The sequence below is a fragment of the Heloderma suspectum genome, chromosome 4, assembly GCF_057233095.1.
Source record: "Heloderma suspectum isolate Gila_16-S chromosome 4, 16-S_ref, whole genome shotgun sequence".
NCBI classification, from domain to species: domain Eukaryota; kingdom Metazoa; phylum Chordata; class Lepidosauria; order Squamata; family Helodermatidae; genus Heloderma; species Heloderma suspectum.
In genome coordinates this window covers 187,558,136-187,570,535 of record NC_139461.1, presented here as the reverse complement: position 1 = coordinate 187,570,535, position 12,400 = coordinate 187,558,136, and the positions used below count along the sequence as shown (strand labels likewise).

The 12,400-nt window shown below is 53.9% G+C and overlaps 1 protein-coding gene across 6 annotated transcripts in view; it reads right to left on the bottom strand.

Moving 5' to 3' along the window:
* NR5A2 (nuclear receptor subfamily 5 group A member 2) overlaps positions 1–12,400 on the bottom strand; it is a 162,882-nt gene that overhangs the window by 139,018 nt on the left and 11,464 nt on the right. The window contains exon 1 of one of the 6 annotated variants that reach the window (XM_084851541.1): positions 8,016–8,370. The exons of 1 other annotated variant lie outside the window; for it this stretch is intronic. Coding sequence is in view for 2 of the 5 variants with exons in the window: in XM_084851536.1 (XP_084707662.1) it covers positions 6,122–6,203 (82 nt within the window). In the remaining 3 variants the exon portion in view is untranslated. Of the gene's footprint in view, positions 1–3,923; positions 4,756–6,121; positions 6,679–8,015; positions 8,371–12,400 lie in introns of those variants that run through there. 4 more of the 6 variants (XM_084851536.1, XM_084851540.1, XM_084851538.1 and 1 more) reach the window with 4 other exon arrangements.

Genomic DNA, 12,400 nt, shown 5'->3' with positions numbered 1-12,400 from the left:
AAAGTTCTGCGTTATAACAGCCACCTTTTAAATATTCACCTAACCACCATTTCAAACTTACAGAGCAAGCACCGTTAAGTCGAAAATCAGTGTCTTAATCAGTACTTTAAATTTGTTTTCAAAGTAGTTCTAAATCTTAACATCCCCCCAAATGTTTCTCTAAAGAACTCCGTTCTTCTGACCAAACGCTCCTCCTTTATGCCTAAGTCGGTCAGAGTCAAGTGAACGACTCAGAATTGGGCAATGATCCGATCCTGCTGCTCGGCGTTGAATGTTTCTTCCAAACTCTTTCAGACGCTGGCAACTAAAGCAAGGATTAAAGCTCTACGACAGACATGGGTGTGTGTGTGTGTGTTTGTGTTTAAAAGGGGGGGGGGTTCTTCTTTCTCGGTGGCAAAGAGAAGCCTTTAAGGAAATGCTTTGCGCTCTGATCGTAAGAATTAAAACCAAGGAGAAAATCCCAGCAGATTTAGGGCGAGAGTCTCATCAAGTCCCAGTTTCCTGAAGGGGGAGGGAATCGGTGTCCCACCGGCTCAGGAAAAAAAAAAAAAAAAAAAGATGCCTGAAACATAAACAGGAAGATCTGCCGGTTTGAGATCTCATCGGCCCCCCTCCCCCGGTCCCGCCCTTCAAACGCTCCCAGGCTACCTAAGGCTAAAAAGCAGCTGATCTCCTGAAGGGAAACTCTTGTCAAGCCTCTGAGAGCACAGGCAGAGAAATGCCACCCGGGCCCGGGCGGTGCGAGGCTGCAGCGACTGGGACGCCGCGAAGGTGGGTGGGGAGGTGGGGGAGCTCCCCCACCCCCTCCCAAAGAGCCCAGTCAGCAGGTCGCCTAAAAGACGTGACGTCTTTCTCCCCATTCACACAAGCTCGACGTTGCCTCCCACCTCTTTGCTCCAGATCCACCATCTTATACGTGAAGAAGCGACCGACCAAGAGAATTGGGATGATTATTACCCCAGGAAGGGTGTTTTAAGAAATGATAGAAATTATTGTATGGATGCGGGAAGGGGGTGTGAGCGTGTGGTGGGGCGGGGGAGTGGAGAAAGGTGACCGAAGCAGTGGCGGATTAAACCCCAGGTCCAAAGAGGGCTGTGCGTTTTGTTGTGCTGTTGTCGGCCAAGCCAAACCGAGGGATCGTTCAAGGCATTTCGGGGAACTTTGCAGGACATTCACCAGAACTTCGATTCCGAAGTGGGGCTGGCGGAAAACAAAACCAAACAACAAACGTCCCCCTGCGGAGGGTGGCGGGTGTGAAGGGTTCAGCAGAGGCTTTCGGAAAAGGTTGCTGGCCAGCCAGAAGCCTGGGCCGGGGAGGAAGCTGTGGAAAGCGTTTCTCCCGCACTCTTCTGCTGAGAACCAGAAAGTGGGAAGTGAAACTGACAAGGCAGGGCGCCACGGGGTTTGCTTCAGAAGGGGGTCCGTGCGGTGAAGAGGCCTGAACGCCGGGGCCACTGGCTCAGACAGGGAGCTGCTTTATCCCGAGGCTGACCAGGGGTCCATCTAGCCCAGTACTGTCGACACTGACTGGCAGCGCCGCGGCCTCTCCAAGATCTCAGACCTGGGATCTCTCCCCCTCTCCCCAGCCCTACCTGGAGATGCACTGTCACAAATCGAACCTGGGGCCCTCCTGCATCTGCACGGGGAGAACGTGTTGTGCACCCCTGAGCTACGGCCCTGCTGTCTCTCGCGCACATAGATGGACTGACACAGAACAAAAAGCTTCAGAGGGGAGCCTCAAATCGTTCCATATCCCAAATCATTGCCGATTACCAGAAAGATGCAAAAGGAAGATGCCCTAAAATAAACGACCGTCCAGTTTTGCTTCGGAATCTTTCTAAATAAGTGTTGGGAAACAACTCTCTCTTTCTCTCACACACACACCCCAACACATAGTTGGGGTGTGACACCCCTAAGTCACATAGGCCAGCTTTGCAGTTGAGTTTCTGCTAATGCTGATTCAGAATCTGAAACTATTTAGGCTGCACTCGTAGACACACTAAGCACTTACTTCTGGGTAGGCATGCGTACAAATGGCTGCGCTGTCATTAAACGAAAACTTATTCTGCGACACCCCACCCCACCCCACCCCGCTATTTCCCAGTCTAAGGAGAAGCCACAAAAGGAAAAATGCCTTAGGAGTCTGCTTTCTAACTCCAAAACTTTCTCCCTTCGCCCTTTCTGCACACACCCACCACCAACTTATACTTCAGACTTTGGCTGTTGCAGGTAGGAAGGGAACATCCGCGTGGGCATTATTACAAATTAAAAAATATACAGGGGAACTAATGGGTCACGAGAGATCTGTTTGGCTCTGCTTCGACCTGTCCTGCGGGGCAGATCTGGGCCGAGGCGCCCTCATGTGTGCCTCAGGACGTAACCTTGAGCCGGTGGACACCTCCTTTTCGGAGGCAACTTTCAGTTAGGGGTTTCCCTCTTCCTCCAACCCTTCAGTTTCCAACTTGTGCTTCCGGTGGGACTCTCGGCTGAGGAGAAGAAGAAGAAGAAACCTCTCCCCCCCCCCATTCCTCCCACCAACCTCGACTTTTTGTACGATCCACGTCCCAGTTAAGCCGAAATAAACGGAACGCTGTTGGCAATTCCGGCAGTCAAGTTTTAAGGGGGAAAACCCCCTTTTGATTCCCCTGAAGTCTCTGCGTTAGCGCAATTGTGTTTGCGACGGTGAGCGAGAGTGATCGCCTTTGGCATCTCGATCCAGAGACATATTTTGCTGCCTGAGGCACAGCAGGAAATGTATCCCCCCCTTCACAAAAAAAGAAGCAAAACAAAAACTCAGGGTGCACGGTACCCAAGGCCAGCTAAGTTATTTTGACTGCTGAGGCAGAAAATCCCACCAGTGCCTCTCTCTGTGGAGTAAAAATACAACAATCATAAATTAAATCACTAATAATTCGCTGCCCTTTTCAGGACGCCCCAAATCAGCCGCCCTCCGTAGGGGCCGCCCGATTCCAAACACGAAGGCTGGGAGAGGAGTTCCCGCGGCTTGGACGCGCCGAGGAGATTTCCCCCGAGTCATTCAATGACTCGGTGAAGTCATTCCAGCTAACGTGATGTGTTTAGGAGCAGCACGCCTGTGTCCATGGGACTTGATAAACACGCCACTGTAAACACGTTGGCTCAGAGGCGCTGATTTGGAAGGAACTGACTTCCAAGTTAAATAAACGCGAGTGAAGATCGCAGCCCACGAAAAACCTACAGCTCCTTAGAGCGCGCGAAGTTGGAAGGCGATCCCCTTGGAAGGAATCGACGGAGGCCTCGGTCCTGGACCAACACACTTACTAGAGAGTAAGCCCCACTGAAATCAGTTGGGACTGACTGCTCCTAAGCAGATATGTCTTGGATCGTGGCAATCCTCCCAAGCGACTCCCACTGAGTTCAATGGGTCTTGCTCCCTAGTAAGCGTGCTTGACGAGTGCAGGCCAAAACGCCCTATGACTCCCACATCTGAACTGGTCGGACATCCACAAGAAGGAAGATTCCAGGGAGGTTACTAAAGTGCATCCCAAACTGGCCCTCTTGACTGCTTTGCCAAGATCGATCATTAGATTTCAGCAGGGAAGAAAACTCATACGCGATTGAAGCACCCAGCAGGCGCTTGGAAAAAGGGCTATGCAAAACGGGACACGGCTGCCCCAGTTCCCCAGAGACCCCTTTCCCTCCACTTCGCCCTCCCTCTCTTGATGAAGACGCTCGGGAAAGATCAGCTGCAACGCCTCCCTCCCCCGGCATTAAACAAACTGGTTCCTCCCCAGCAGTTTCTCCGAAGCGAACTTTCCTGCCCCCTTGATCCCCGATTTTCTCTCCCCTCCTTGTGCCCAGCAGCTGGAAGGACGCCCCCCCCCCCGTAGTATCTAATGTTAGTCCTGCGTAGATTAGACCCATTGAAATGAATAGGGCTTAACTGAGAATACCATGGGCTACACAGCCCAGCGGCTGCTCTACCGGTATTTTCTTTCCCGCAAAGTTTTCCAGAGCCGATCGAGCGTTTCCAGAAACTTTTCGGTAGCCTTCCGGCCTCAAAAAAGCGCCCAGCGCTCGGGGGTTCGTGGGGCGGACTTCCTTGGGGGCTCCTGCCGGTCTGTATCAGGAATACAATCGGTTGCAGCCAGGGCCCGTTTAAATGACACCCCGCGCTCGGTGCCCCCGGGGTTGGAAGGTGTGCCACGTGTGTGTCGCGGAAAGAAACCTGGCTTGAGCCCAGCAGCGCGATGGATGGACCGGGGGGGGCAGAGGGGGGGCAGAGAAAGCATTTGGGGAACAAGAGACTCCCCAGGATCGGCTGCCTGCTGAGGGAGTTTGCTAAGAGGAAAGGACCTCAGGCACCCGGCCACAGCAAGGACTCAGCCCCTCAGCCCCTCTCCGATCACTGGGATCTATGCGCCGGGATGAGAAGACGGGCAGGCTCGAATCAATTCGATCCCCTTTGGCCACCTTGAAGTCTCTGGTGGTCAGCCGCAAGTTTAGCCGCACGGACTCTCTAGGACAACGGCGCGAGCAGCGAGGAGGAGAATCGGAAGCGCCCCTCTCCTCCTGTTCATCTCCTCCGATCCTGGCTCGGGGAGCGGCTGGGGGGTCTCCCGCAGTCCCGTGGAAGGAGCTTCCAGCCCCGCGCCTCCCTCCAGCTCTCTAACGGGCTGCCTCTCGGAATCTTTTCCCTGGAAAGGCTGGGCGTCCCCGGCTGCCTGCTTCTGATTCTGTCATCGTGCGAGATTAGCACGAGCCACCCTCTGTCCCGGAAAAGGGGTGTGTGTGTGTGTGTGTGTGTGAGAGAGAGAGAGAGAGAGAGCGAGCGAGCGAGCGAGCGAGCCTGAAACCTTCCCGTTGGTTCCTAGTTTCACAAGGTTGATTCCTCGCCTCCCCAACTCTGAGTAGATCATCTCCCTAAACAGAAGAAACGATCACCCACGTGTATATATTTTTGCTTTCTCTTTGCAAAGCCTCAGACTTCTCCAGTTTAGTTCGCCTGCCAAAGGACCTCACAGCTCGCTGTTGTTGTCCAATGAAGGCATTAGGAGATTTCCGGGTAGAAGCCTACACATTTCCCCGTCTCTCTTTCCTCCAACCTCCCCCTTTCCTCACATAAATCGTACTAAAACAAAAAAAACAACCCGGGAGATCTGTTTTTGGGGGCCAACTTCAGTGGTTGTTTGGATTAAATTAAAAAAGAAGAAGCTTTTGGAGTTGCCCCCCATTGGGAAAGCTGATCCTTCATTCATTCTGAGAGAGAGAGAGAGAGAGACAGAGAGACACACAGAGAGAAAACTTCTGTGTCACATTGTGCCTGCTGAAGATTTCCGTGTTACTCGAAAGCTGGTATCCTCTTAATCACAATTAAAGTTGATCCCATTTCTTTCCATTTTTTAACGCCTCAATCCTAAACACGCTGACTTGCAAGTCAGTCTCCCTGAATGCTCTGCAACTTCTAAGTTATCTGTGGCTGCTCTCCAGAACCAACAAATCCAACCGTTCAGGGCGCATTTCACCCTCTGTTGCAAGAAATCAAACACGCACCATCAGATCCCCAGTTCTCATGACTTCACACCGCGTGGGGCTCCCTCCCCTCGGCGAAAAGTGCTCACGCGCTGTCAGGGGCGAACTTCCTCCGAAGTGCGCCTCCGGGAGCAGCCCGACCCGAGATGGGTTTTCCTGGAAGTCAGTCCAACCTGAACTTCTCCGGCGTTTACCCCCGCGTGAAAGTGCGCCGCGCGGAGCGCGATGGCGCCTTCCACCCTGGCAAACCCAGGGTGCATGGGCTTACAGGATCCGAAGCGGCAGAAGGATCCGAAGCGGGCTTACTCCGGAGTAAATCCCACATGGGACGATCCCTACTCTGAGCATCGCGGCCTGAAGCTTAGTGATAATGATAGTAATTTTTCGGGAGCCTCAGGCTGTGATCCTTGGAGAGGAGTCCCCACGCGCCTCCGACGCCTGGCCCGAGGGCGCTTTCGACACGGCCAAGCTCGGGAGCCTGGCAGTTGCCGGAGGGGGGGAGACCGCGGGGAGCCCTCCCGGCGCGCAGCGGGAGAAGCGGCTCGCTTGCGCCCGGCGGCGCTCGCCCGCCTTCCGGCCGGCACCCGCTGGCCCCGCCGGCTCTCCTCACCTTGCATGTTTCCCGGCATCTGCCCCCGCTCCCCATTCGATCGGGCGAGTCCCAGGGCTTCCGTCTCCACTTTGGGCAGCATGACAAGGCGGCCGCGAGCCGAGCTGGGCCGGGCGGCGCCCCGTGGCGGTCCGGCGGCACCTGGACGCGGGTAGGGGAAGCGGCGGCGGCGAGGAGGAGCGAGGCGGCTGCTGCTGCTGCGGGGAGGGCGCGATCTGCAGCTGCCGCCACCGCCCCCCTCACCCCTCCTCCTCGTTCGCTGCCGGACGCCGCGGGTGGCTTGGCAACCTCGGGGTGGAGCCTCCTCGCACGCCGAGCGCCCCGATCCCCCGATGGGAAGGGAGCGCCCGCTCTGCCTCTCGCGCACCTCGCTTCAAGGGATCCGCGGGGGGGGGGGAGCGGAGGGGGTGGGGGGCGACCTGCCCGAGCCACCCTCGCCCTGCTGCCCCGGTGCAGCGAGAGAGGGGCGAACTTCCGAGTCTCCCTACTCCGGAGTCACTCTGATTCTGAGCAGATGCCCAACTCCACTTGTGTGGACGAAGAAAGAGGCGCTTCCCAGCTAAGGGAAAAGGAGGGGGGGGGTTAGGGCCAGCGTGTGAATGTGAGCGTTTGTGTGTAAAAAGGGGGGGGGGAGGAAACGGGGGGGGGCGACACTACCTGTGCAGCCAATGAGGAAGCAGCCCGATCCGTCCTCCCAGCCCACCTCCGCCTCTTTTGCATCCTCCTCCACGCCCCCTCCCCACGGTAAGGTTCTCAAAGCAGACTGACCCATTCATTCTGTTTCCTAGTTAAAAGGGGGAAAATGCACGGCTCGTAAGGTCTGGCTGCGGCATATTGGGTCAATGTGGTTCTGGCTTCCTTCGCTCTTTCGAAAGAAAGACGTGTTAAGCAGCCCGCCCCACCCCGCCCGCAAGGCAGCAACCCCGTCCGTTTCCCTTCTTCTTCTTCCCCGGGGGTTGTTAGAGCAGGGAACTGTCGGTTCATCTTTGACCCCGGGGTCTGGGGTGCCGGGTCGTCTCAGTCACTTCCCGCGGCATCGGCGAGCTGGGAGTCAGCTCTCCGCCGAGTACGGCGGGACGTCCTTCCAAGCGAACGTTGCACGGGGTCGGGCTGCGCGCCCTGCAGTCAGTCTTACGCGCGCCCGCTCGTCTGGAAGGAGATGCGTTTGAGGCAACCCGGGCTTAGTTCTGAGCAAACGCGCGGACCCTCCGGCTGCACGGCGCCTCCGAGGGAAGCGCTGGGGCCAACTGCCGCTCACCTCCAAGAAGTGCTGGCCGCGTGTGGAGCAGAAAGAGACAGAGGCGGCGTGAATGGATAGCTCCTAGAGTATATGTCGTGGTTGTTTTTCACCCCGGGGCAAATTGCCACCAAACCCCCAGGCTAAAGGCCCCGTAGCTTTTAGCTATAGGTCGACAATTCTGTAGGAAGCTCTGAGGAAGTGCGTGCGTGTGTCACTGTGAAACTCAACTTTTTCTAACCATACCGCCCTCCCCTCCCCGTGTCTCTTATGGGCTGCAGCGTTTTTGCACTTAACTGTCCGCTGTCCCCTGAGGTGGCCAAATCACCTTGGGTGGGGAAAAAGAGGTTTTCACGCCCTCCCCTAGCCCAGGCTCTCTGCGTCTCCAGGAACCCCAGACAACGGAGATCGGAGCAGATCGGTCCGTGTGAATTCCACGAATTACTACCGCCTCGAACTTCCTGCGTCCAGACGGGCCTCTCCAACCCCCCCCCCCCGCGAGTATAGAGCTCGATCCCTCCGAAGTGAAGCGCGTTGACTTCCCATTTATTCCAGTGGGAGAAATGGAAGCACGTGGCCGCTGCTAAGGCGTCCCTTGAACTCCACGGGACATTAAAAACGTGCTTAATTTTGGATGGATCGTGCCCCGCAGCTTACCGAAACCACCCGAGCGAGCTTCTAAGAAGAAGGCCGGCGGGTCAGCCAGCCAGCCAGCCAGCCCAGGACAACTTTTGGGTCTTCTGCGTGCTTCTGAACTTTCCCAAGTCGCTGAAATGGACGCCACGGTTTGCAGCCCGCATTCTATCGCGGCGTCTGCCGGGTTCGCTGTATTTTCATTTGGGGAGCAGAAATCCCCCACTCTCGGCTCAAGTTTCGCGGGATGCCGGGTCCCGATCAGCTTGTACTAGGGCCGGCGTTTGATGGCTGTCATGGTTATTTCCCCCACGATATTAATCAAGACTTTGCTGCCGTTCCTGTTAGAAACACCACCACCAGAAAACTGATCCCCCCCGCCCCCGGGGGAACGATACCAGGTTTTTTATACTTAGAAAAAGACCTTCGTTGCGCCCAAATTGGACGCAAAGCAACTTCCAGTGCTGCTGGGACGGATGTTTTTCTTTTCCTTTGTAAAACACACGCGCGCGCGCGCCCACCCCCCCCTCTCTCTAGGACCTCAGACCTAGAAATGATTTATGTAAAAGTTCGACTGGTTGTAGGAAACGAACGCACTTCTAATGAGCAGGAGCTCAAGCGGTGGTGAAGGCGGCCGGGCTGTCATTGAAGAACTACTGCGGTCACTCCTACTGGCTCTGAAGTTTTCTCAAGAAGTCCTAAAGGAGAAGATGGAACGTCCCGTTCCTCGGCCCTTCGCGCGGAAGCCCCTCTTGTTTTCAGCGGAACCAACGGCATCGTCCTCCTTTCTCCCCCCAGGAGAAACCTTCCTCCCCAGGGGGTATCCCTGCTTCAGTCCCCGCAAACGCGCTGTCGCTCTGGCTGCCACACCGTCTGTCCCAGGGCATCAGTCACAGTAGTAGCCGCGGTAGTAGTAAAAGTACAACGTATATTGTAATGCTGATCCGGTTTTGGCCACATACACACACACACACACACACACACACACATATATATATATATAATATCTCCAAGGGGTTTTTCTTCAAGAAGGCTCTTTTGTTCTTTGGCCATTTCAGCATGGAGAAGCATGGATCTGTTTTTGACCTGCTCTACTCCCACTCCCCATCAAGCAGCGGACTACATCTAAAAACCAGGGTGCAACAAAAGAGCGACCCCAGGGAGAAACAGGTCATGCTTCTCCTCTTGGTTCTGAGGCTGTGGATCCACAAACTGGTTAAGACCTCTGCATTTTACTCAGCTCCATTCCTCCCTCCCACCCAATCCATGACTTATAATGTGATTTACATCCAAGCCACTTCCTTGGGATATTATTATTATTATTATTTACATTTATATCTCGCTTTTCCCTCCAAGGAGCCCAAGGCGGCCTATATGATCCTCCTTCTTTCCATGTTATCCTCACAACAACCCTGTAAAGTAGGTTAGGCAGAAAGTCATTGGCCCAAAGTTGCCCAGTGAACATGGCTGAGTGGGAACTTGAACCCTGGCCTCCCCAGTTCCAGTCCAACACTCTAACTACTACCACCACACGCGTCTTGAAATCCTACCAGGATTTCACGGGCTGTTGATCACTTCATGTTCCAAGGAGGAGGAAGGCCTGGACTATGATAGTGACTCCTGGAGACCCTTAAACATTGGATTCATGTGTGTACAAAACATCTCCAGGAACTCAGCCCTAGATCTTCTTGGGCCTCTGGCCACCTCCTTCCTCTCTCTCATCACGAAGGGGCTGAGGTTTCAGTCTGTTGGGCTGGTAAAGTTCACCCCACCAGAAAGAGGGAGGAAAATGTTGTTGCTGCGACACAGCAATAGGAGGCGTCACTTTATTCCTGTTGGCAGGATCAGAAGTCATGGAGGCTGTTTGAGTATCACCACGTAATTGGTCCAGCCTGGCTGGAGAGACTAATTGGTCCAGCCAGGCTAGACCAATTAGAACAGACGTCAGCATCCCCATCATCGCATCATTCTGGGCGGGGACCGGTGGGCAGGCAAGGCATGTACAATATAATGTCTTTCTGTTTAGGGTCATACAGTAGAGCTCTCTCTCTCTCTCTCTCTCTCTCTCTCATCTATCAACTACAGTCTAGTCACAGAGATATTAAACTATGAAAAAAAGGTGAAAAAAGTAATACCGTAGAGTTGATTGAAGCTGTATCCATTTGATGCCTGTTACCCACCGTGACTCAAGAACTCAGGGCAAAGGAGAGTCTGTTTGTCTAAATGCCTGGCGTATCCACTTGTTGTAAGATGCTTTCAGACCATAGACAGGCAGTGTTCCCACCCGCCCCCTCCGGCCTCAGCACACACCTCAACCTCTTCGCAGGAGAAGGACGACGAATTTACTACTAACTCTGTGCCCAGCGCTAACAGAGAATTCGGCGCTGCGGGGAGTCGTCCGAGAACAATCGTGTCCCGGCTTAGTGGGAATAAGCTCCACGAAGGCTGCAATCCAATACACGCACTTACCTGGGAGTAAGTCCTATGGAACTCCGTGGGACTTTCTTCCCAGTAGACGGTATGGACCACAAATCCTATCAGCCCCAGCACACTGTAAACGTAGTGGGACTTGCTTCCGAGAGTCAAAAGCTGAGGCCGCCACCTTGGACGCACCTGCAAGGGAACAAGCTTACTTCTGAGGAGACGCATGTAGAGGGTTGCGGTGTACCTAAATTGATCCGGCATAGCCGGACAGGAGGGAGGGGGGCGCTGAGGAAAAGCGCCGATTTGCTCGGCTCCGTTTTCTCCGGAGTAGCAATTTAGGGCAAAGCCATTCTCAGCGGACTCCCGGGACTGCCTGTAATTTAACCGAGAGCTTTTAACGTCTCCGATCGCCTGGAGCAGCAACTTTAATTACTCTGCCTTCAAACCAGTGGAGGCTGGTGGCTCCGATTTCGGTGGGGCTAGATTTCCATTCTGGGTTTCAGTCAGAACCCGCCAGAACTCTAAAGGAGATATCCAAGGTACTGAACCCCCTCTCTCAAATAGGCTCAGCACCTTGGATCGCTCTTCTAGAGTTCTGGCTAGTTTAATCTGAAACCCAGAGTGCATTCACAGCCCCACCGAAATCGGAGCCACCAGCCTCCACTGCTTCAAATCCACTTTATCCCCATTCTTTCAACGCCAAGTTCTCCAAACTTCTCTCTGTAATGTGGCGACTATCTCTCCTCCTCAGTCGCACTTGGTTGAAGCTTTTGATTGGAGCTTATAACTATATATACATATAAAATGATGGCACGGGATGGTTTCAGAAGCCTTCCTTAGGAGGAGAAAGCAGAGATCCGCCCTCCTTCCTTCCTTCTAGACAGAAGTCCGCTTTTTTTGTTTTAAAGTCGCCGAGCGGATGAAAGAAAACTAATGCAAGCCATAAGGAGCTCTCTGGGTCTTGTCTGCGTTTCCTGTGCTGAGGGTTTTCAAAGTGTTGCTCCGATCTGAAGCCACAAAGCTTGGGTTAGCCAGGCAGTGTGACACCGCGGTTATATTCCCAGCTAGGAGTGGGACGATCCAGGTTCAAATCCCCAGGCAGCGATGAAGCTCATTGGTCACTGTCTTTCAGCCTATCCTACCTCGTAGGGTTGTTGTGAGGATAAAAGTGGGTGGGGGAAGAGATCATATCTACTGCGCCTTGAGGAAGAAAGGCGGGATGCGGTTTCATTCTATGCAGCAAGATTCAGCCAAAGCATTTTCCAGTCCCGGGCCCCTGCCAGTCCTAAATTCCCTCTGTCTGGCGTTTAGTTAGTATGGGCTCGTCTTTCCTCCCCTCCCTTTTGAAATTTAGGGCACAACCCTCCCAGAGTAAAGCGGCGGTGCAGCGCGTTCCCAAGCAGTGGGGTGGCTAGTGGCTCCGATTTCCGTGGGGCTGTGAATCCATTCTGGGTTTCAGTCAGAACCAGTCAGAATCTATTTTGGGGATATGGTTCAGTACCTTGGATAGGTCCTTGGGACTTCTGGCTGGTTCTGATTGAAGCCCAGAATGGATTCACAGCCCCACCGAAATCGGAGCCACCAGCCTCCACTGGTCCTAAGGCTGTAATCCTACATCCATGTACTTGGGAGTAAGTTCTATTGACCTCAGTGGGGCTCACTTCCGAGTAGACATGCATAGGATTGTGCTGTCATTCAATCTATTTACTCAGCAATGCCCTACTGAATGAAATGGGACAGGATTCCGATCTGAACTACGTGTTTCCATCTTTCTCATCAGGGGGAAAAAAAAAAAACCATACTAAAATGTTACTTCAGAATGTTCAACTTCGGCTGAATGGCACCCAGCTAAGGTTGCAATCCTATGCATCCTTAAGTGGGAATAGGACACACTGAACACGAGACTCACTTCTGAATAAATAAACACACGGGAGATTGCGCTAAACGGTTGTAAGCTTTTTGGGAGAGGGAAGTTTGCTGATATC